This window comes from Branchiostoma lanceolatum, chromosome 15, assembly GCF_035083965.1.
Source record: "Branchiostoma lanceolatum isolate klBraLanc5 chromosome 15, klBraLanc5.hap2, whole genome shotgun sequence".
NCBI classification, from domain to species: Eukaryota; Metazoa; Chordata; class Leptocardii; order Amphioxiformes; family Branchiostomatidae; genus Branchiostoma; species Branchiostoma lanceolatum.
This window is the reverse complement of record NC_089736.1, coordinates 4,807,900-4,830,474: the sequence shown is the minus strand read 5'-3', so window position 1 is coordinate 4,830,474 and position 22,575 is coordinate 4,807,900. Positions and strand designations below refer to the sequence as shown.

Below are 22,575 nucleotides of genomic sequence, written 5' to 3'. Positions count from 1 at the left end.
TATATCAATACACATTTCTTTTATAGTCTATCTCAGTCCACATTAAAATCAACAAAGCCGAACCTGGCAAACTAGCCGATTTTGCGGTTATGATGATTCCAGCTCATCCCGCAAACCAATGCCCTGTTACCTCGCCGTAATAGTCTATATCACCGCGCAATCAGATTTGGAACATAAATTTGCGGCTCTATCCGCCGGTATATCGGTGATATTTATGTTCCTGAACCACCAAGCTCGCTCAGACGACAAAGATTCATAGCAGTTTGCTGTTTAATGTTGGGCAACGTCCCAGCTCATGCACAAGATATGCCTACAATAATAAAAACCGGGCCCAAAATTTACAGTTTTTTTCAGAACCCGAACCATGTTCGACCATTTTAGATCTGACATAATTCAAACCAAACGCGTGTTCTATTCTAGGCACCTATCTACTTTTCATCGCGTCGATGTCACAAGTCATCAAACCTAAACATCTTCCATTATCCAGCACTTGAACTGTCTTTCTTATCTCTCATAGAATCGTTTCCTTGGGTTTAACCTTGGCACTAGTCGTTGCCAAAAAATAATTGGACTTTGGGGGGATCAGTTCCGTTGTGTCAGACAGAAAGTTTAAAGGGAGTTGTCCTTCCGTTGGCGCCATTCTTAATTTACCATGGGGGAGAGGTCGCCATTTTGATTTTGCAGTACGTTGTGAAATGTATAGTACATCATCTATGTGTACAAAATTCATATCTATAAATGATACATGTTATTTAATGAAATAGGGATTAATTTTTGGCTAGGAATCTCGACACCCGCTAGATTTGATACACTTGGTTATGTAGTGTTTAATTTAATATGTACGTCAGGATATCATATCGTCTTGTGTTTTATTAAATAATAAACAGATCCCACAGTTTTATCTACAAATCCTCTCCACACGAATATAGATCAAAATCACGCTCTGATTCACATAGATTACGGTACCCTGGTGGTACATAAGAACCTTTGGCTTAGCAAACGTAAATTTTGCCCCCCTCCCTCCAAACACCGTTTACGACCGACGTTGCCTATCAGAGTTCTGTCAACCGCACTTTCGCCAACTGGCGGATGTAATCAAATTGGGAACGAGACGGTAATATCTTTGCATGGCTTCTCCCTCGTCCCCATGGGAGAGGGGGGGTCAACCGATGACATATCATCCATGATTCCGACTCAAGCGGATGTTCAGATCAAGTACCGTAAATATTGTGAAGTGGAAAGGACTGTTGGATTGATGTGAATAAATTCTATAGAACATCACCACAATCAAAATAAAGAAGAATATATTGAGGTTGCCCAATCTGGACGTCATGGCAACAAATTCTATCGGATCAAGATTGAAGATAACAAAAAAATTTAAAAATCACGAACGAGATCAATAGATAAAGGTGCATACATAAAATCTACAACTATTTTGAGTCCACCTTCAATTTCATTTGGTATATTCAGAAGCAGAAACTATCCATGACTCTCCAGCTAGACAAGAAGTTCATTAAAAATCTGTAAGTATCGACCAAATGATGACATGGAACGTAAAATACAAGAGAAAGATCGATAAGAAATAAGATACCACACATGAAGGAAACTAATCGATACATTTTGCCCTATATTTGTCTGAAGACCCCACCCCGACCTCCAACCGTGAGACAACAACAATCAAAACAATGCTTGACCCCTCTCGGTCGATTCAATTTCAAAATCAATTTTTATGGAGATACGAAAACCCGAATATTACCATAGTAATTGGCAGCATCGACACAGCGGTAGAAATGGGTCCCAGCGCGTACCTTTCGCCGCCGTTGTATCTAATATTAATCAGAATAGATATTCCTACGATGCATATTACTCCAGCAGAAAAATTGGGGTATCAGGAAGTGGAGTCAGTGGACACTTATGATAGAGTTCATTCGGTCGATTTGAAGCGCGCAATTTTGCTTCAAATGCAAGAAGAAGACAAAAGAGTACAAGATTTCACATTCAAGACTAAGGCTAGGGCCCCCATCAGCATAAACAGTACTCCATACCAAGAGTGTCGTTCTGGGTGCAATATGGACACTTATCATCGAGTCCATTCTGTCAATTTGAAGCGAGCAATTTTGCTTCGAATAAAAATAAGATGACAAAAGTGTACAGGGTTTCACATTCAGGACCAAGGCTAGGGCCCCCATCAGCATAAACTGTACTCTATACCAAGAGTGTAGCTCTGGGTGCAACAGGGACACTTATTACATACTCCATTCGGTCAATTTGAAGCGAGCAATTTTGCTTCAAATGAAGGAAGAAGACGAAGGACTACAAGATATCATATTCAGTACCAAGGCTAGAGCCATCCCTTAGAGCTAGCATAACCACTGTTCACATGCCAAGAGTGTTACTTTGGAGGTAATTGGAGCTGTGGGAAATTGCCATCCAAGAAGTCCACTTTGCTAAGTAAGCGGGTACAACTATAACTTTCACCAGGCCTTCCGACGGGGGTACAGATCGTAGAATTTGGCAAAAAGGGGAATAATTGGCCAGGAGAGTCAGTCCACGGGAAGGTTAACATTTCTAACTCTGCGCCTGCAAATGAAACCCTATGGTGGCCAAACTCCCTTGGCAAATATTCTCCCCATAGCCAATGTAGTTAGTCTGGTAGAGAGTAGGGTAGAATACTTATAAAGACAGTAAGAGATAGTAAGTGTACTTACTGTATATGACTGGCCCTCAGTAGCGCGTGTTTCGGACTGCCCTGCCGGAGGAGGTAACTCTTGATGTACCTGCCGAGCTGAGGGCTCAGCGATCGCTTCAGGTCTCCGTGTTTGGCTGTAAAATGTGTGGAAAAAAAAAACAAAGACATGATTACATTTTGAAGAAATTCATTGCACGCACCAAAGTCTACTAAAAAGCTTAGTCTTCAAGCAATTTGTCTGTGTCCAGTTAGCAGTGTATGATGATGTATTTTTTCTGAATAGCTGAAACTTTGGCGATGTAGTTATTACGCTACAAATGGCTGTTCTGGATCAGTCAAAATAAAGGTGGGATCATGCATATCAAAACGTTGACTCAAAACTTTTCATTTAAGAAGATGTGTCCATTTAGAATTCAGGTCTGTTAAGAAAGTAATATCAAATAGAGTCCTATACCAGAATGATGTACAAATATGTAGTAAAGAGAACTCATGGTAAAAAGTAGTTAGGATGGTGTGATGCTAAGCCACGTGCAAACTACAATAAGTTAGGTAGAGAGGTGAAGTTTTAAAAGGGGAAGCTCGGGAAAAAAGTTAGCATTCACTAAAAACTTTGCCTCAGACTGCGTCACTTTATCAGTTATCAAACAATACAGTTTGCATGCTGAAAGAAAATTGTGGTGGAAATTTAAGAAGCATATATAGGACTACCAACCACGTCTTATACTGGAGCGACAGCTGTCGTCTAGGAGAACATGTAAGATGAGATGTGAGTAAGATGGGACAGGACAGGTGGTGACGTCATGATGACGAAACAAGATGGCGGAATGCTTTATGCTTGTTAGTAGTAGAAGCTGTTAGTGGATGAGTTGAATAATAAGCTCGTTCACGAATCCGACTGCGCATGTGCGGGTCAAAGGTGAAGGCCCTTATTAGTGTCTCAGTAGCCTACACCTTTGACCTGCGCATGCGCAGCTGTATCTGTGAACAAGCTTATATCAATGTGGCACATACACAGCATGCATTAGATGAATGTTGCGTTAGTATTCTACTCTTAAACCATCCCCGTGCGCGCATAAACTACATCCCCACCTAGGATTCGAACAATAAAAGCAATTACCAGTACTTTAAAGTAACATCGCTGACGCATTTTACGCAACTGTCTCAAGTGAGCATTATAAAACTACACACGTCTGTGAATATTATCTCTTATTCCCGTTTGCGCATAGATAATTAATTTTCCTTTAAATGTATGCATCCTCGCGATGAACAGAAGTAAACACGGAAATTACTGGCGGGAAATTGCGTCCTTGCGATACGTTTCCCCAAAGGAAACTGATATGAATTGCGTGAAAAATTCAGATCATGTACCGTCATAAATGTATACGCCGTGTTGTGCGGTATGAGGCCGTAAAAGCAATGAAAATCTATGATTCCTGACCTCCCAAACGCCCCCGCTAGACAAACGGCACAGAAGGATAAAATCTGAGACATACTTTTATGGAAGCACCTTGGGAATAACCTTCATTTCAGGCCACAAGTTAGGCTTTGATATTTATCGTTTTGCGAAGAGACCAAAGCTGAATCGTTCCATCATCTGCGCACACGAAAGAGATGGTGCCCTCGGGAGGTAGACGGTTTGTAGAGGTGATTGTCATCAATTTCACCGTCCCTGGGCGTTTTACTGGAAAATGTCACCCGTACCAAGGATAATCTAGCGTTTGTGGAAATCCTTGTAGGGTGAATAGATGTATTTTCCCAGAGTTTAGAGAAAGTAAGCAAAATCTAATTTTTTAGATGCAATTGGACAATAACAATCCTAAAGCGTACATTTGTGACAAAAGATGACAAATCTATCGTTCGGGAAAGCTGAAATTTTCGAGTAGATGTATTTTTCCAGCGTTTAGACAAAATCAGCAAAATTTAATAGTTTTGGGGGTAAATCTTTTTTAAGCAGAATTTCTCTGCATGCATGCGAGGCAAACAGTGCGTAATATGACAATAAAAATTCTAAGGCGAAGACTAGTGACAAAAGATTACAACTATTTCGTTGGGAGAGTCTTAAATTTTCGGGTAGATGTACATTTCCAGTGTTAAGACAACATCAGCAAAATTAAAGAATTTTTGGCGTGAATTTTTGTCACGCAAAATTTCTTTGCATGCATGCGAGACAAAAGATTAGAATAAAATTTCTAAAGCGTAGACTACTGACAAAAGATGAAAACTTTATCGTTTAGAAAGGCATAAATTTTGTAAGAATTTATAGCAAATGTACGTACCTCCCATTGACGTTGCCACGGAGAGGGTTATCCAAAACTGAACTACGCGAGAATTTTACACCGAATGAGGTAAAAGTTCACTCATGATGACCAATTAGGTGATTCAGAATCGCCGGGAAAGGAAACAAAACTGTTTGTAATTATTACTCAAAGTGAGTCATGGTTGGTGACTGATGCTTATACGGAGTGTGTGCGCGCCAAATTAATTTGTATTCGGCGCGGATAACATCGTCCGTTTGGTCGTAACGTCGTTACTCGCTCATTACTGACAAGGATACTGCATATTGGGTTCCGTTACTTCAGAGGGACGGCCTTCAAACGAAGGAAATTACTTGTGGAGGACTTGGTACTTCTAATTAAGAGGAGGTTTCTGTCAATACAGAATTGAACGATTTTATGGCACGGAGTGTCATTAAATTTGGACGATATTGTGGCTCCGTTATCCTCCAAAAGAGGGAAATTGTTTGAGGATGACTTGGTCCTTCTATGATCAAATTTCTAATTAAAAGCGAAGAAGTAATAGGGATGTTTCTGTCGATAGACTCGATACAGTGTTGAACGATTTTATGACATGGAGTGATATTACAAATTGGACGATATTGTGGTTCCGTTATCTTATAGCTCCGTCCTCCAAAAGAGGGAAATTGCTTGATTTTGGTCTTTTTATCATTATTTTTCTAATTAAGAGCGAAGAAGTAAGGATGTTTCTGTCGATAGACTCGATACAGTGTTGAACGATTTTATGACAGAGACCGCCATTTAAAATTGGACGATAGCATACATTATTTATTAATGTGCACGCGCCCCTGTCACCTCGTCCAACAACGCCATTGTTGTGACTGAATATGTCAACAGAGACCTTCATACATAACACTACAGATTATTTCCGAAGCCCGGTGCAAGCTTTACATGGTTTTTGTCTGCCCGTTGAGGCGAGTTACAGCGAATTTTTTCGTCTGAATGCACTGAATAAGAAAGGGCGGGAAAACCACGGGGAGCGCCAGGTGCTTGTGCGTCCCTTTTCAGACGATAAGTTGACCGGACCGTACCATTCTTAGGGGGTGGTCGGGAGATGGCAGGTGGTTTCTGTACGTCAATTCTTACAAACCAATATCAATGACAGCAAGCGTTTACATATTTTCTGATGTTTTCATTACGAAACAAACAAAAAGCGGATTCCTTATGCGTCATACATTTCCTTTAATAAGCTCGAAAATATATGACCCGAATCTGGGGCAAGGGAATCTCTCTCAAGGTGGTCATACATAGGAATTAAAACCATTCATATGTTAATTTCGCACACTTACTGGTAATCCAAATAACCCCACGTGCCGGGACTAAATCCTTTTGTGCCATCTGCGGTCCCGATCGCAGATTTCGGTTTCCTAGAAAAAATAAATCCCGTTCCAGCGATAGCTGAAAACCTTACATCCGGGTTGGGTGCTTGTTTTTATCCTGCTAGCTACAGACATGGCGATCGCCTGGGTCGATAATAATCAGTGATTGAATAGGCGCAGTGTCGATACGGAACGGGTATCCCTTTGTATACAAACACAGACGGGCTGTAAACCTACACATCAAACCACGAACGCAATAGGCCTTGTCCGTATATTAAAGCCCATCTTTATGGCAGAGAGATTAGAAATACATTCAACCTCGTTTTACTGACACGCATATGTGTCTACCTTTGCTATCCATTACTGTATGCACAGCATGGGACTTGAGCGCAACAAAACAAACCCGCGCGAGAAAAAAGCCATGAAAAAAAAACTCACCGTCACTTTGCGATGTCTTGTCGGCAGTGCTTCTGAAGGATCCTGTCGCCTTTCTCCCGAGTTTTTGTCGTGCTGCCACCAGTTTTCGTCTAGCGGTTGACATCTCGTATGAGCCTGTTGACGACCTCCTTGGAATACTGGTACGTTTGCTGGGAGCAGTCGGCGCTACCCCACTGTTGCACGATTCTGTGTCAGAGTCTTTATCCTTGCTTAGCATATCCTCGGAGCCTCGGCGGTTAAGCGGATTTTGTGGGAAGGCTTTGAGAAAGCCTGAGTGAGTGAGCTGTGCGAGGGTGACCCCGTCAGGCCCCGGGACAGCGATGAACCGCTCCCGTCCGTGGTGGCCTCGACAGGGAAGGCTGCCGGTACTCACACCCGCTACGGGCTCGTTCGCTGATAAACTCGAGTCATCGGAGCATAGCGATTCTGCCGAGTTGGCGCGAGAGCCGTCCGATATTTCGGGCTCGCTGTAGTAGAATATCGACCTGCCCACCTTGGCCATGACGCCGCTTTCCATCGTAGCCTCCAAGGCGATCCTTCGGTGGGATGTGTCGCCTCCTCCCGTAAGCAGCGCGGTGGAACTCTCGGTCTCAGTGGGGCTGCATCTCCGACGATCTACCGGCACGATATGCAGAGTTATTCCCTTTGTGTGGCGCCCCTTTTCCCTCATGTATTTTCAGCACATAATAGCCAGGTCGTCAGTCACTCTAGGCGTGCGGCCTGCTTCTGTGTCCTCCCCTTGAATGGCTGGGTTCATTCCAGGCGGCCCAATCGCCTGCAAAAGATTACGATGATAATTAGCCGAATCGCCCGCCAGACTAAAACAAGTCACGTGTTACTCAAATGTACACATAACATACACGTACCAACACTATACATATCCTCACGACATGTGTATTTATGCGAAACGTAAATCTTTATGATAAAAAAGTTTGACCAAGTTTTACAGAATGTGTGTTGAAGAATGTCGCAAAAAGTCGTCTGCTAGATCATTAGGAAGATAGATGGAGGTTTGGGTCACTCGCTTCGCAGGAAATGACCAAAATAAATACGGCGTATTTACATACACCGGGTGGGCAGGTTAGAATTTCCGAGCGAGGCACGTCTGGGCCCCGACAATTGTAACAGAGCCGCCGGTCGCACAGCTCTTTAACATCTGGCATTTCACCCACGATTTAGCGCCGCCGAAAAATGCCAATCCTGGCGGCGGTTCAAGTTTCCCCCCGACCCGAGAGAGCAACCATTGAAGCTACGGAGGAGATTTAAGATGTCAGAAGGACACGGTATTTACAGTAACAGAGTTCTTAGACATTCCCCATGGTAGAAGCAGCGACCCTTAGCGATTTAAGTATCCTCCTGAACTCTTCTTAAGGGCTAAGCCGGAAAACGAAGTGACGCAAGAACACTGACCGGTGTTTAAAGAAGACAAAATAGATGACTAAGTGAAACTGACAATATTTCCAAAGTCAATTTTAAACGCACCTATTCAGTGAATACAATGTCCATATCGATTTACTGAAAGCATTTGAGGCCCATGTAACTGCTACAATACAAGTTTGCCCCAGCGGGAGCAAATAAAAGAAAACGGAACAAAAGCAAGTAGAGGTTAGTCGAGGACACATGATCTAAACATCGATTTTACCTTCATTTTAATGGCTTAGATTGCCTTACTTGTCTTTTTATCCAAAGCAACGTTGTAGACATAATTTACGAATTTCAAAATCCAGGAGCAAGTACAGGTTATCCGACGATTCGAGACTTATATGCGGATTTTGCCTTCGCTTTAATGACTTAGATTGCCGTACTGGCATTTTTTCATCCAAAGGAACGTTGTAAACATAATCTACGAATTTTAGAATGCAGGGGCGCGTGCCAAAACGATCACATGATTGCGAATACAAAGGTTTCTAGGACAATAAAGGCGTTGTCCAACATAATAAAACATTCGAGTTATTTTTATCGAGAAAGATTAATGATTTAAAGAATGAAGGCCGATCCAGACATTGCATTGTGAGTATGGCGTGATACATGAATTTAAAACGTCAGACATTTAAAATACTTTTGTAAGCATATAGAACAAGTTCGCACGAACGTGTACATATGGATAGTTAGAATGCATATATTGGTCGGTTCGTTGTAGAAACATTGCATCATCCGCTTATCTGTTCACGTTGGGCCTGTACCCCTTGGTGTAACTTGATAAGAATAACAAAGCAATATCATAGCCATACACAAATAAACATTAAGGAATAATTAAGGATACATCATATATCCCAATTCAATGCCAAGGTTGTGTCTATTGTATCACAAAGGAACGTTTCCACCAGGGCGGTGACCTCGCTGCGAGCGAACGATTTGACAGAATTTCTTTTCACCGCTTTGTGTGTTTTGTTGTCTTTTCAGTCATACTTTTATATTATACATGATATTTCAATCATGAACTCACGGGTTACATAAAGCCAATTTATATAGGTCGCAGCGTTGTCGCAGCGCAATCGTCTTAAGAAATAGAACAAAGAGCAAAGCGAATTTGTTGTCAAAACACCGTACACTGCTTGTATTACCAATAGAACCCTAGAAGCTGATGACAGACGGCTGAGGAGTAAGCAAACACTCAATGGAATATCAGAATAAACATTGGAACAGAAACATTGTATACAGAATGTTGTCATTATTTTCAAAAGTATTGTCGGTCAAAATGAGACCGGTATCAAAAGAAACATAATTTACGATACACGGAAGAACTGCACTCAAACATTGTGTAATATGGTAAATTGGTCGTAGAAGTTCAAGTGCGTGTTGGATATTCAGGTAATAATAGAATAATTGTGCTAATGGAAATTTAATGAACAGCCGAATTATTCCGTGCGCAATGCATGTCATTAAGTCAGGAGAGACCCTATAGCTGACACCCCCATTCCACTGGGGCAGAGACCTCGCGGCGACGACACTGAGACCTAACATTTTACAGATCACATAACGAATTTCCGACGAATTTTCAAGTAGATAAAACTATTTTATTTACACTTAGTGTGTTTCGTTGTCTTCTCGGTAATACTTTTACATTTTGTATGATATTCCAATTATGAAATAAAGGGTTACGCAAATCCAATTTAGGTCGCAGCGAGATCCCAGAGTGACCGCCGTCTAGTGGAATGGGGGCCTAAAAACGTCAATTTTGCACTGCATGCCAGTAATTTATTTCCGTCACTCAACAAATTTACAACTAAACGACCATAGAAAATGCATAGTTTCAAAAACTAATAGAACACACATTTTCAGGATTTGCAATTCTGTTCATTTGCATACGTAAACATTGAAAACATTGATATCCACAGTGTACAAATAGCCACATATCCATGTATGTTTGCGTTTATCATACAAATATGTCATACGCAAAAGTAAACATACTAAATTTACTGTTCCTTTTAAGCCTATTTGATCTATTACGTAGCCGGAATTCTGTTATGCCCTTTATCTTGGTAAAAAGGGCCACAGTGTGCCTAATTAAACTAATGTATTATGCATTTCATAATGTAGTTATAAATCATCAGCAGCAGAAAATTGACGCAAATTGCAGCTGCACCCATTTTTAGGCGATCGCTCACGGCCCTAATTACTAGAAATTTACCACTGGGTTATAGCATTTCTGCTGGCTCGTTTGTCAAATTAGCCTACTTTGGAATAGGAGGGATGGGAAAGATTATTGATGCATACATGTTGTCGAACTTGCTTTATCAAAGTACGTACTAGTAAGCTTTCCGTCAGTGTCACCGTCGTGGCAGTGAAATAGCGCCACCAGCAGCACCCTCACGGTACTGCAGCGAACAGTGTCCCGTTATCCAACATCCCGGTGTAAAATTTAATCTCCAAGCAGATTTAACGGTTGCAAAGACCGTGTCCAACGGGCAAAAGGAGTTTTTATTGCAATAAAAACTCCCTTTGCCAGTTGGATACGGTCTTTGTAACCGTTAGATCTGTTTGGAGATTAGTAAGATCTAGATCTAAACCTCTACAAATCGCGAAGGTAAATCGCATGTTTTTCTACACACGTACGGTTTTCTACACAATTTCAAGTAACAGTTAAGAGGCAGTATTCCGATAGTAAGGACAACATATATCCGCTAAAATGAAGGCCAAAGCAGCATATTTACATGGTGAAAATATTCAGGATCCAGATATATCTTTTCTTATTATTTTTCTTATTACAAAAATATTTAAAAAACTAGCCGTAGTCAAAAGAAAGACAGAATCCAACAGAATTATTTGAATATGATATACTTGTAATACAAAATGGGCAATGGGATGTTATATTTTCAATAGCAAAATTCATAACCCTAGCCTTAAAAGACGTCAGCAACTTGTCCTACAAATGCTCTATAAAATACCCCATACAAAGTGATATCAGCGTGTAGACATTAAAGTAAATGTCGAGGCCATTAGGGAAAATCATAAAGTATACATATAAAGCACACATGTGAGTGACTAAGTGCACACAGCGGGTAGACATATAGACGTAGTGACTACAAAAAATGCAGACATATGAGACGATTTTGTATTCATGGCAGTAGACAGGCCACACTTCGCAGTCGTTACTCACTTTACGAGCTTTTTGACCCTGTCGAGTCGGATGATTCCCATAACGGGCGACACTGTAATTCTGTGTAGCCTCTACCAGGCTTCATAGGGCGCTAGGGACTACTCTCCAAGCAGAGGATGGGTTCCGGCAGGTTTTTGACGTGTTTTTAGGCGTTTTTGTCGGGCTTTCCACTTTTTCATAGCTGTTTTGTCTCTATAAACCCAACAGATAGAGACAAAACAAATATGAAAAATTAGAAAGCCCGACAAAAACGCCTAAAAACACGTCAAAAACCTGCCGGAACCCATCCTCTGCTTGGAGAGTAGCTAGGGACATGGCCAGTTTTGCAGAATTCTAGGAACCTCAAACAAAATTTTGCAGAATTCTGAGAACCCCAGACAGAATTTGGGCAAACTGTACATTATATAGCATAAAATATGTTTTTCCTTTACTTATTGGTATTTTGCATCATTATATAACATCATCAGTATCAGAAAATGTAATTTCCTTCCTGAATCTATGAATTAAGAGTTTCAGGAATTATTAGCCTCTACCAGGCTCCACAGGCCGCTAGAAAAATTGTAAAAATTGGCCAAAAAAACAGATAACATACCAGTGAGGAGTAAGCTGGCCATGGTCAGGGAGTACAGTTTGCGACCTACCCTCTAGCTAGCTACTCTGGTATGTTATCTGTCTAATTGGCCAATTTCTACTATTTTTCTAGCGACCTGTGGAGCCTGGTAGAGGCTAATAATTCCGAACTAGCACTCTAATTCGGAAATTCTTAATTCTAAGATTTGGGGAGAAAATAACATCATCTGATACTGATGGTGTTATATCATGATGCAAAATCGAAATTGAAAGGAAAAACATATTTCATTCTATATGATATGCAGTTTGCTCAAATTCTGTCTGAGGCTCTTAGAATTGTGCAAAAGTCTGTTCAAGGTTCCCAGAATTCTGCAGAACTAGCCATGGGTGTCCCCGGAGACATCTGACTGTTACCTAGATATGAAAACGTTTTGTTACATCATACTTGTAGACATTGATTCATTTAGTCAATCTACGTACGTACAAAAAAATTAAAAGTCTTCCGAAATCAGACAGTCAATCCGGAATGTCGTCTATTCGATACATGTAAAGCCCTCGACTCTGTCATACCATATCATGAGTCAGTAAGTCACCTTCAACCTTTTCTGAACAATTATCGTCTGATACTCCGTCTATAGACACAGACGATCAGTGGACGATTGTTCGCGCCTAATTGGATGAACAGTGAGCTCATCTATACCTGGTTGCCATTGGAAACCATTGTCAGGAGGCACCTTGGGGAAAATTGGGGCTCCGCCCCTTGATTCAGACATGACGTCACTCCAGACGATGATTGACACCAGGGAAAACGATGTTTGTTACAGGAGGGAGATGATCTGTAATAGGGGTTGTTCAGTAATCTCCTGGGGGCTTCAATCATACAGTAATCACGATGAGCTAATGGTAAGGGATAAGGGATGTACCATTGAGGGTCGGGGGGGATAGAATGTCAGCTCATTTTTGTAACGTCAATGCATGTAGTTCGCGTATGTTTGTTGCGTCTTACTGTATTTTTTTGTCGATTCATGTATTTTTTTCAATAACTACCCACACATACACACACACATACACATACGCACATACACACACGCACACAATCTCTGTCCCTATCTCACACACACCGTGATATCTCACACACGCACACCGTGACATGCAAACACACAACGTGCACACGCATACCATATAGAAAAACATAGAAATGGTAAATACAATTCTTCAAGGAGTATTGAAATCGCCGAAATCCTCACCGATAATAAAAACGCCTCCTTGAAAAGAAACTTATCCAGAGTAAAATCGTTTAAAGGCAACATTAAAGCCAGTTTGTGATCTAAAAAGCAATGCCTTGGATAAACTAGGTCACTGTAAGTCGTTAAATCCGGCGAAACGTCCAGAATATCGGTCATAAGTTTTACGTCCTGTCTTGCCGGACACAGATAACATCGCGACAATCCGGTCCTTGTTTTACAAGATGATAACTATAGATATAAACACTAATTGAAGTAAAGGATACAAGGAGGTAGCTTTATTGTTACCAAAAGAAATGTAAATGCAAGTTAGATAAACGCTTGTATGTGACTTGATTTTATGCCTTTTTACTTGACTCGTAAAAGGCGTTTGACAATGTCAACCTCTCTCAAAGATTGTCAGATTATTACCATGACTACAATAGAATTTTCCCGATCAACAGAGAATTTTGTAGCTAAGATCCCAAACAGCAACAACGAAACGCCAGAGATGTCTATAAAAGCTTGAAACGTAATGATCCGAGACTAGAACCCACGACCCCTGGTTATTGTAAGAGTTCTTTTGTGTGTTCTCTCCAGCTATGTTACTCGTTATGTGCTCGTAAAGAAATGGTTTTAGATTAAAAGACGGCAAAGCTGGAATCCACATCGCTACCACCAACAGCGAAGCGCCTTTCTGACCAGAATTTCATTTTCACAGACTTGATCTTTAACGATCCCTTTGCTTGTGAATGATGACCAATGAATGGAAGAGCGACTGGGAATCGAACTCATGACCCCGGGTATTCAGCCCCACCGTCTGCCACTTTCAAACATCGCTCAACGAAGCTCTTACTCGGAACAAAGTCGAACTTTAGACGGACAAACCGGGATTTGACCCCGCGACCCCCACGTCGTTAATTCATCCACAACTCAAAGCCTCCGTAGGAGACCTTAAGCGCTTTCCAGCAAAATGGTTTGGATTGAAAAACGGAAATCGAACCTACCATCTTCTTTCAATAGAGCATAATGGAACCCTTCTACCGTACGTGTCAACCCCTGCCACCAACGCGTATACATCTATAAGGCATCGGACAAAAACAAATACATGGGGTGTACCGGCTTGAGCAGTCGGAACGTAACTCTACCGCATCGAAACCCAATAGTTCTTATCGTACAGGGGAGTTTGTTACCGTCAAGTACTGTAGAGGTACTCATTAGATAGCTTTAAACAATGCATGCAGTTAGATATGCGATTTTAGATGTTACATGCCGTTCGGTGTAATGTATCCAGCTGCTGCTGCGCCGCGTGCCTGCGAACCTGGTGTGTTACGCCGAAGTTATACCGGCTATATAGATACAGATACAGAATAGTTGTTAAGACACAGCAAACTGCTAACTTCTTTCAAAGGCTCATGAAAATGTCCCGAGTTTTCTTAGCAAGTAACGAATTAAACCAGTACCTATAGGCACAATTAAGGAACCGCAATATCGTCCAATTTTCAATGACACCCCATGTCACAGAAACGTTCAATTCTGTAACGACATAAATCTCCTAACCGCGTAGGATGTTTTCTGCACTCTTTATTAGAACAAGGAGGTTATTTTAGTTTCTACCAGACTAACTACGCCGGCTATAGGGAGAATATTTGCCAGGGTTTCACTGGAAGGCTCCGTACGAAATGTGATCTTCACCGTGGACTGACTCTACTGGCTAATTATTCCTTTTTCTGCCGAATTCTACGATTCATACGCCCGTTAGAGGGCCTGCGTGGAGGCTAGGTTATTTAAACCTCCTTGATTAGAAGTAACAAGTCTTCTACGGTTCCGTCGTTTGAAGGCCACACCTCCAAAGCAACTCACTTAAATCTTGGCACGAAAAGATGCATCGTTCTTCTGCGAGTCGAACTATGGCTTCCGCCATTTCCGTCTCTTCCCTTCGTGGATTGCCGAACTTGCCTGGAGACCTTCAAATCAAATCAATTTACCCGGGAGTCCCAAACGTTGGGTACGATGAATGATACAGCGATCTGCTCGACAGGGTTCCTATCTAAATTCTCGACGTTACGGCGTAGCAGACATTAATCGAGCTCACTTTGCGAAACCGCAGATGGCTCGTAGGTACTTCCAGAAAATGGGAGAGAGCGCGCATCGCCCAATATCTAATAGCTTCTTGTCAGATAGCAGATTTTTCTAGAACCTTTTAACAGAAGTATCTGTAAGGCTGGGAGAGGTTTTTGTTGATGTATCTCCTGGGATTTTTCATCTCTCCTTGACCCTGCACCCTTTGATGCAGGCACATGCTGTTAATTCTATCATATCAGGAGTTGAAATATTACTCACTCTAAAAGGGGGTGATAGGGCCTGGGCTCAAGGACAGAAAAGACATAAAGGTAGAATACATCATATACGAGTTTTTGGAATGGGAAATTTTGATATGGTTGTCTGTTGTAATTGTAACACACACACACACACACACAGACACGCACACACACAGTACACACACACACACACACACACAAATACATAGCAGACACAAATAGCACACACACAGCGCGCTCACACACACATATGGTACAGCACACACAAACACACACGCACACACACACACACACACACATGGTACAGCACACCCATAGCACACACGCGCGCGCACGCACGCACGCACGCACACACACATACGATTTCACCTCCTTGTATATCCTCATTTATGAAAATAGAAAATGTATACACTACGCATACGCCCCCCAACGTAATATTTACGACACAGTATGACACCTCCAGCGTTAAAATTTAAAAGGCTGCCCTACTTTCTACATATTAGAAACACGGCCCATTAACTTAGATGAGTGTCGCGTCTTCTGCCATGCGTTACTTATGGAGTGTCACGACTCGCGCGTGCGAGGAATATTACTAGCCTCTACCAGGCCCGCGGATGGCTGTGAAAATAGTAGAAATTGGCCAAATAAAGTGAATAGTATGCTAAGAGAGTCGGCTACGGAGAGAGGGTCCAATCTGCATGCTAGTGAAACCCTGGCAAATATTCTCCCTATAGCCAGCGGAGTTAGTCTGGTCAGTACATTTGTTTTCGGTTAGTGATATTACGATACTGTTCTTTCGTACCCAGCGTACATAAATGCATGGTCGTTGGGTTTCCATTTAAATATATGTGAAAAAAATATCATTCATAATGCATATCCCTATTTATCTATTTGAGCCATATGTCTATTTCTAAGTGCATGTATGAATCATATGCCAAGATTCCCACGTAAGCTATTCAGGAGTATCCTCCCGTGAAAACCTCTGCAGACGGCCCGCTATAGTTCGCTGACACGACGTCGACCTAAATCGGGTGCATTCTCCGACGGAACCCCCGCTGTGGGCCACTGTTCGCGCCCTTTTCAGCCGTCGCCATGGCAACAGGAGAGGTCACGGGTACCGTGGCATTAGGTCGTCTGTCGACGAATTCCTCTCATAGAGCCAAAAATTCGGAGGCAGTTTTGGACAATGGAGGCTTTTTGGAGACATATGACAGCGATTCGTCATAGGGTGGGCGGTCACATTTTGCGTTGAAGGTGGTTTTGGCTCTCCCAAATTTTAGTCTGTTTTCTTTAATAAAACTTAAGGGTTTACTCAAATCATCATCGTTTACTATCAAACAGCATGGTTTAAACCAAAGCTACACGTAGCTCGTGGCAGGGACAAATAAACATTTAAATATACATCATGCAGCAATTCATCTTGTAATGCTATGTCTTTTTGTTCTCGATCCCCGTATCAGCCTCACAGTTGATCAAGAGCTCCTGGTTTCCGATCAGTTGCTAACTGGAAGACCCCGGTTCGAATCTGGGGAAGGGTATCCGGGTTGGACTGCATTCGTCTTTCGGAAGGGACGTGACTTGGGGGCACTACAACAGCCTCATTACTCAGAGTGGTACCTACTGGCTGTACTTCAGATGAAGGCACTACAACAGCCTCATTACTCAGATGGGTACCTACTGGCTGTACTTCCAATGGATTACAATATCACAGCGACTCTTCCTACTAAACAACGACGCTATTAAACAAAGTAATCCCTAATTCACACATCCATGCATGTTTACACACTGCCTACACCACTGTGAAGAATTGATCGGTAAGAGATCAGTAAAGGTTTCTGGGTCTCTGCTTGTGTAAATCCCCTTCTAGAACCAATCAGCGCCTCCCTGATTGAACGGTAATACCGAGGCCTGGCCATTGATCCCGTGCAGACGTCGGTAAGCCTCGGTAATCTCCGGAGCTCCAAGCAGACGTTAGGAGGGAATCGTAACACTTTCTGGCTACCCCCGTATATCTGACATGCCAGAAACTAGTGGGCCCAAGCCTATGTCACTTCGTTCCGAGCACAAGAGCTATTTACCACCCAGAAGTCGTTTGCATAGAACAAGAGATATCAAAATCGGAATTTGCTGCAATGCCAAGGAAAGCCGGTAGGGGGCCCAAAATCTAACCATTTCTTCGATAGGACATGACCTACCCACATACCAATAATAGATTTATGGCAATCCACCCGTAGTTTCTTAAGTTATGCTGTGAACCACATACATAAATACATACATACATACAACGTACATACAAACATATACACAAACGCTACCAAAAACATAACCTTCTTGGCAAAGGTAAGAAATGGATCAGCCAAGAAATGGTTTCTCATCCCTGTTTGTTGCGTACGCCTAAGGCTAGGCAAAACACAAGCGGAGAGGCCTTCATTGTATCCAAACCAGACAGTCGGCTTTCATTAAATGGTCTGAAATGTTGCACAAACGTTTGATAGATTTTAGCCTCAAGCGTCCGTTGCAAGGTTATTGACACGAATCAGCGCTTGGTCAAAGATCTTTAAATAAGCCGCATTCGGTCGACTTGAATACAACCCTCAGATAGTACAAGCAAAGCTCTATATCTTTCCGTCTGTGCACGTACATGTACCTGATCTTGTCTATATTCTCACACACAGCTTTATTATACGTGTATCTGCGTGTGAAAAAACTGTCCGGCTTTTATAATGACTCGTATTTTGGGATACTAATGTGCTGCCATGTACCGCGTCATGCTCTATACCCATTCTATTGACAGGTAGTTCAATCGTGTCTAACGAAGGTACAATCCTTTGTACACATTATCAACGCCCATCTATGTAAACAACACAGAAATTTGCATTACTCAAAACTAAGTCAAATATCAAACCGACGTACCTTTAGCAAATAGTACTAGGAGAAGCTCACTCATACAAATGTCGTAGTCTCTAGATCTACCAGAATAACTACCGGCTGGCTGTTAAGAGAGAATAATTTTGCGAGGAGAGTTTGGCCACCATAGGGTTTCAATACGGAGAAATGTTAACCTGATTCTCCTAGCCAATTATTGGCCTTTTTGCCGACTTCTACGCCCCCGTAGAAAGGCCTGGTGGAGGCTACCTAAATGTCAAACTGATGCCCCAGACGCATCGATCCTCGTAAGACTAAAATCAATAGTTACCCACCGACACTGATCCCGCGTTACAATCATGGCGCTGTCAGACGATATTCCTGTCAGGGTTCTATGGGGGAGGGGGGCGCAGTTTTTAAGTTTTAGTTGATACAGTTTTCTCGTTGCTACAGTCACAGATAGGGTGTATTCATAGTCTTAATAAGTTTTTCCTCTGGTATCATTGTGATTCTCCCAAAGCATAAGTGTTCTGTACTTCAGCTTTCAAAACTGTATTTTCAACATTTTTGTATTTCATTTTCAGCTGCTACAGTTTTTCCGTTGCTACAGTCATAATTAGCATGTACTCATAGTATCTAACTATTTTTCTCTGGTATATTGTGATTCCGCTAAGTGTAAGCGTGCTATACTTCATCTTTCAAAACTGTATTTTCAACATATTTCTTTGTTTTTCACATGATTTACGTAAAATCTGAACTTTCTGTTCTTACGAATCTGTATCAGCTTTTTATGTGTGATATGATATATTCGTTCCACAAAGAGGAACATAAAGTTTAACAACGGGAAATTCGACAATACAATATGAACAATTGACATACTGATTAGCGAGAACAGGAATAGATAATCTATTCCCACTGACCCCCACTGACTACCCATGTGTTAATACCTAATCAGATATTCAATATAAGACTCACCCAAGCGGATGACCCCAATAGGAGGGCCTGCATGCCCCTTTTACGTAGAGCGTAATCGGCCGTTTTAATTTTACGTAGAGCGTTGCCGACCACTCCATAATTTAGCGTAGAGCGTAGTGGGGGCTTTCTGAATTTAGCGTAGAGCGTAGGGAGGCTTTCTGAATTTAGCGTATTACGTAGCCGGCCCTCCGAATTTAACGTAGAGTGTTGTCGGGACCCCCCCATGCAGGTCCTCCAATAGAGTCTGCACCACTGTGAAACCGCCCGCGCTGTCTTTTCTTCGATCTAAACGCCTTTTACAAAGCTCATATTTACAAGTTCCGGTGACAGACTGGCACTAAGATTCTGGTAACAGCAAGTGATACCATTCAAATGTTATAACATAGAAAGGCATCTCGGTTGGGGCTGCATCCGTTTTTTGAAGGGATGTAAAATGGGTGTCCCCCGTTCGAGGAGCGGCCTCGAGCATGTTAAAGGGGAATGGCTTAAGCAACCCCTCCCTGTAGAAAATAAACTGCTACTGAAACAGCCAGGAAACTTTCTGACATATATGTGTCACTAGGCACTACAAAGTGAACAACAACAACATCGCTGAGAAAAATAAAGGGAACTGTTGAAGCCATATTCTGGGATAAACGGCCTGTCAGTTAGTCATGTATAGCCTGGTCACCATTCTCTACGGGTCCGCTTAGGGGCGTTTTTCCGGGCCCAGTATAGGACTCTTTCCGGCCTGTATTTTCGCCGCCCTTTCTAGTTATCGCTGCCCAGTGATCTAATTGAAATCAGCCCCGTAGACCACCGCCGTGTGCGCTAATCTACCTGGGCGGGCGGGCATCACTCCCAGCACCGTCCAGGTACCGGTGCACTCCCGCTGATGCTGGTATGGTTACCAGGCTACTAACCATGCGGTACCACATGACTCGACTGTCGTCCATGAAACATCGGCGGGGTCACACCCCCGTTCCGTGCCTGGTGGCATTCGCTAGCACTTCGACACTTTGAAACGTATCGTATAAGCTTGCGTTCGCGTTTTTACGGACGATATCACGTCTATAGTTGCCTAATATTGTGTCGGATAAGATACCGTGTCGTGTGCAACTGATGAAGTTCTAATTCAACTGAACATCCAACAGAAACCGTAATAAAGTCTATACTGTAACTACAAGACAACAACTCCTGTAGATGCCGGCAGATAACACATTGCAGCCGAGCTTCCATGCTGGTGAAGGGTTAAAAGGTGTCTAGTTGTTGTTGACAGTTGACTTTGCCACTGATTATTGATAAGTATAAACAATTTGCCAGCCAGCCTGATCGCCCGGAGTCATGTGTATGCATGATTAGGTTCTGGGACCGTGCTGGCATCGCGCGGTATGGTAACCACCGACTCGGCTGAAATTTCATAGCTACACCGGAATGGGAAACATTTCTACAATTCTCCATCACACAAGTGAGCAGACAGGCCCTCTTTCGTAGCCTCCAAACTAGGCTTTGTGGCGGACTCGTTTTTTTTGTGTGACTAATCATGTGCTATTCTCTTATTGTATTCCAGTTTTCCGATTGATACCGGGTTTGACAACCGTTGTTGTAATTGTTTTCCTTGCAGCGCTCAGTGACACATAACACAGCAAGTTTCCTTGCTGTTTCTATAGCAGAGTACATGTATATCTTTACAGGGAGGTGTTGCTGGCCCTTCCCCTTTAACGTACTTAAGGCACCTCCTAAAAAACGGAACCCCCATTTTACGTCCCCTCTGAAGGAAGGGTGCAGCCCCAACCGAGATGTCCTGTCCCAGGATATCTGACAACAGCACAGCCTCAAAAACCCGGTAGCAATAAAACCCCACTGAACCACAATGCAGAAAGTATCCATTATAAACCACCAAAAAATAATCCTACCACAGGGTCTGCTATAGAAGCTACCCCCTTTCAGCCTTCTAGCATAGTCTCTACCACACTGACTTAAGCTGTCTATAGGGAGAAAGATTTACCAGGGGAGTTTGATTTGGCCACTAGAGGATTTCATTTACCGGAGGAGGAAATGTTAACCTTTCCGCGGACTGACTCTCCTAGCCCTATTCTTTGCCGAAGTCTAGCCTATCCAAAGCCCCTAGGAGGGCCTGGTAGAGGCTACTTCTATCACTAGACCTACTATAGCATATGTACACTGGTCATTCCGTGAAATATGGCTAATATTTGCCTCTCACTGCGCCACATAATTATAAAACACAACACGGCACGAGAGAAGCCATATTACATCATACTGGCACTTCAGTCGATAAAATCTTGGCCAACCACGAGAAAAAAAGAGACACTGATTAAAACCCTGAAGCAGATGACCCGATCACATTGCACTGGGGAGAATTTTTTGGACCGTTTCCAAGAAAATGCCTGAGAGCCGTTCACCCAGAAGAGAGTGGCTATATCTCCACAAAACATAGTCTACATTCACACGCACGAACCGCTGCGGTATAGCATATGTTCACACGTATTTTATAGATACGCCTTCTTGAGTGAAAAATCGCCCTCCCTGCCTACCCTTATCATCCCCGGTGCTCTGTTGTGGCCAGTTCGCACGGTTTGATGCCTCGTGTTATTGTTTCGGCATCACCGGGCTTTACCTATGCATACACACGGGATCATCGCTCGTAAGGGCCCGAGAAACAAACAGAGACCTACCGGTGGTTTCCCCAACGGGCTTCTGTCTCCTTCTGCCTCCGTCAAGCCTTTTCCCTCTCCAAATGTTTGTACTGGTGTTGTTGGCGATTAGGAGGAAATACATGAACGGGTTTTAAACATGTGTGTTCCTGTACCGGCGTTTGCCCCGCGAATAATACACTACACTCAGGTGGTGCTTCAAGCGACGTCATGGGCGATACCACTTCTACACGGGAGGGCGCGGCGATGACGTCATATTCATAACTAGCTTGTCACATTTGTATGATTAATCTTGGCCATTTTGAAATAATCATGTGCTACGTAGATGTGTACATGAGTGTTATTTGCTATCGTCAAGTGATAATATGTATGTTTTCTGTGATGTTTTAGAAAGGCTCGCCCCGATTGAATGGTACAGCCCGGAAGGTTACACTATCCTTTACGGGTGGATAGTGCGATGATGTCATGCGAAACTCTCCCAGCTTAGATCAACAAGGCAGGTGTGTCCGTACACCGGAAATGGTGGTTTGTTGAGATCATATTCGCTTCGATACCTCACATGGCGACTTGTTTTTGTTACAAGGGTTGTGATTGGTACAAATCCGTCCCATTTCATGGTGATTTACA

The 22,575-nt window shown here is 42.6% G+C and overlaps 1 protein-coding gene across 1 annotated transcript in view; it reads right to left on the bottom strand.

The window, feature by feature from the left end:
• LOC136421197 (uncharacterized) overlaps positions 1 to 22,149 on the bottom strand; it is a 49,973-nt gene extending 27,824 nt beyond the window's left edge. Inside the window, exons 1-3 of the mRNA XM_066408377.1 lie at positions 21,970 to 22,149; positions 6,741 to 7,515; positions 2,709 to 2,823 (exon numbers count right to left, since the gene is read on the bottom strand). Of these exons, the coding sequence (XP_066264474.1) occupies positions 2,709 to 2,823; positions 6,741 to 7,410 (785 nt within the window). The 5' untranslated portion in view covers positions 7,411 to 7,515; positions 21,970 to 22,149. The remainder of the gene's footprint in view (positions 1 to 2,708; positions 2,824 to 6,740; positions 7,516 to 21,969) is intronic.
• Between the last annotated feature and the right edge of the window lie 426 nt (positions 22,150 to 22,575).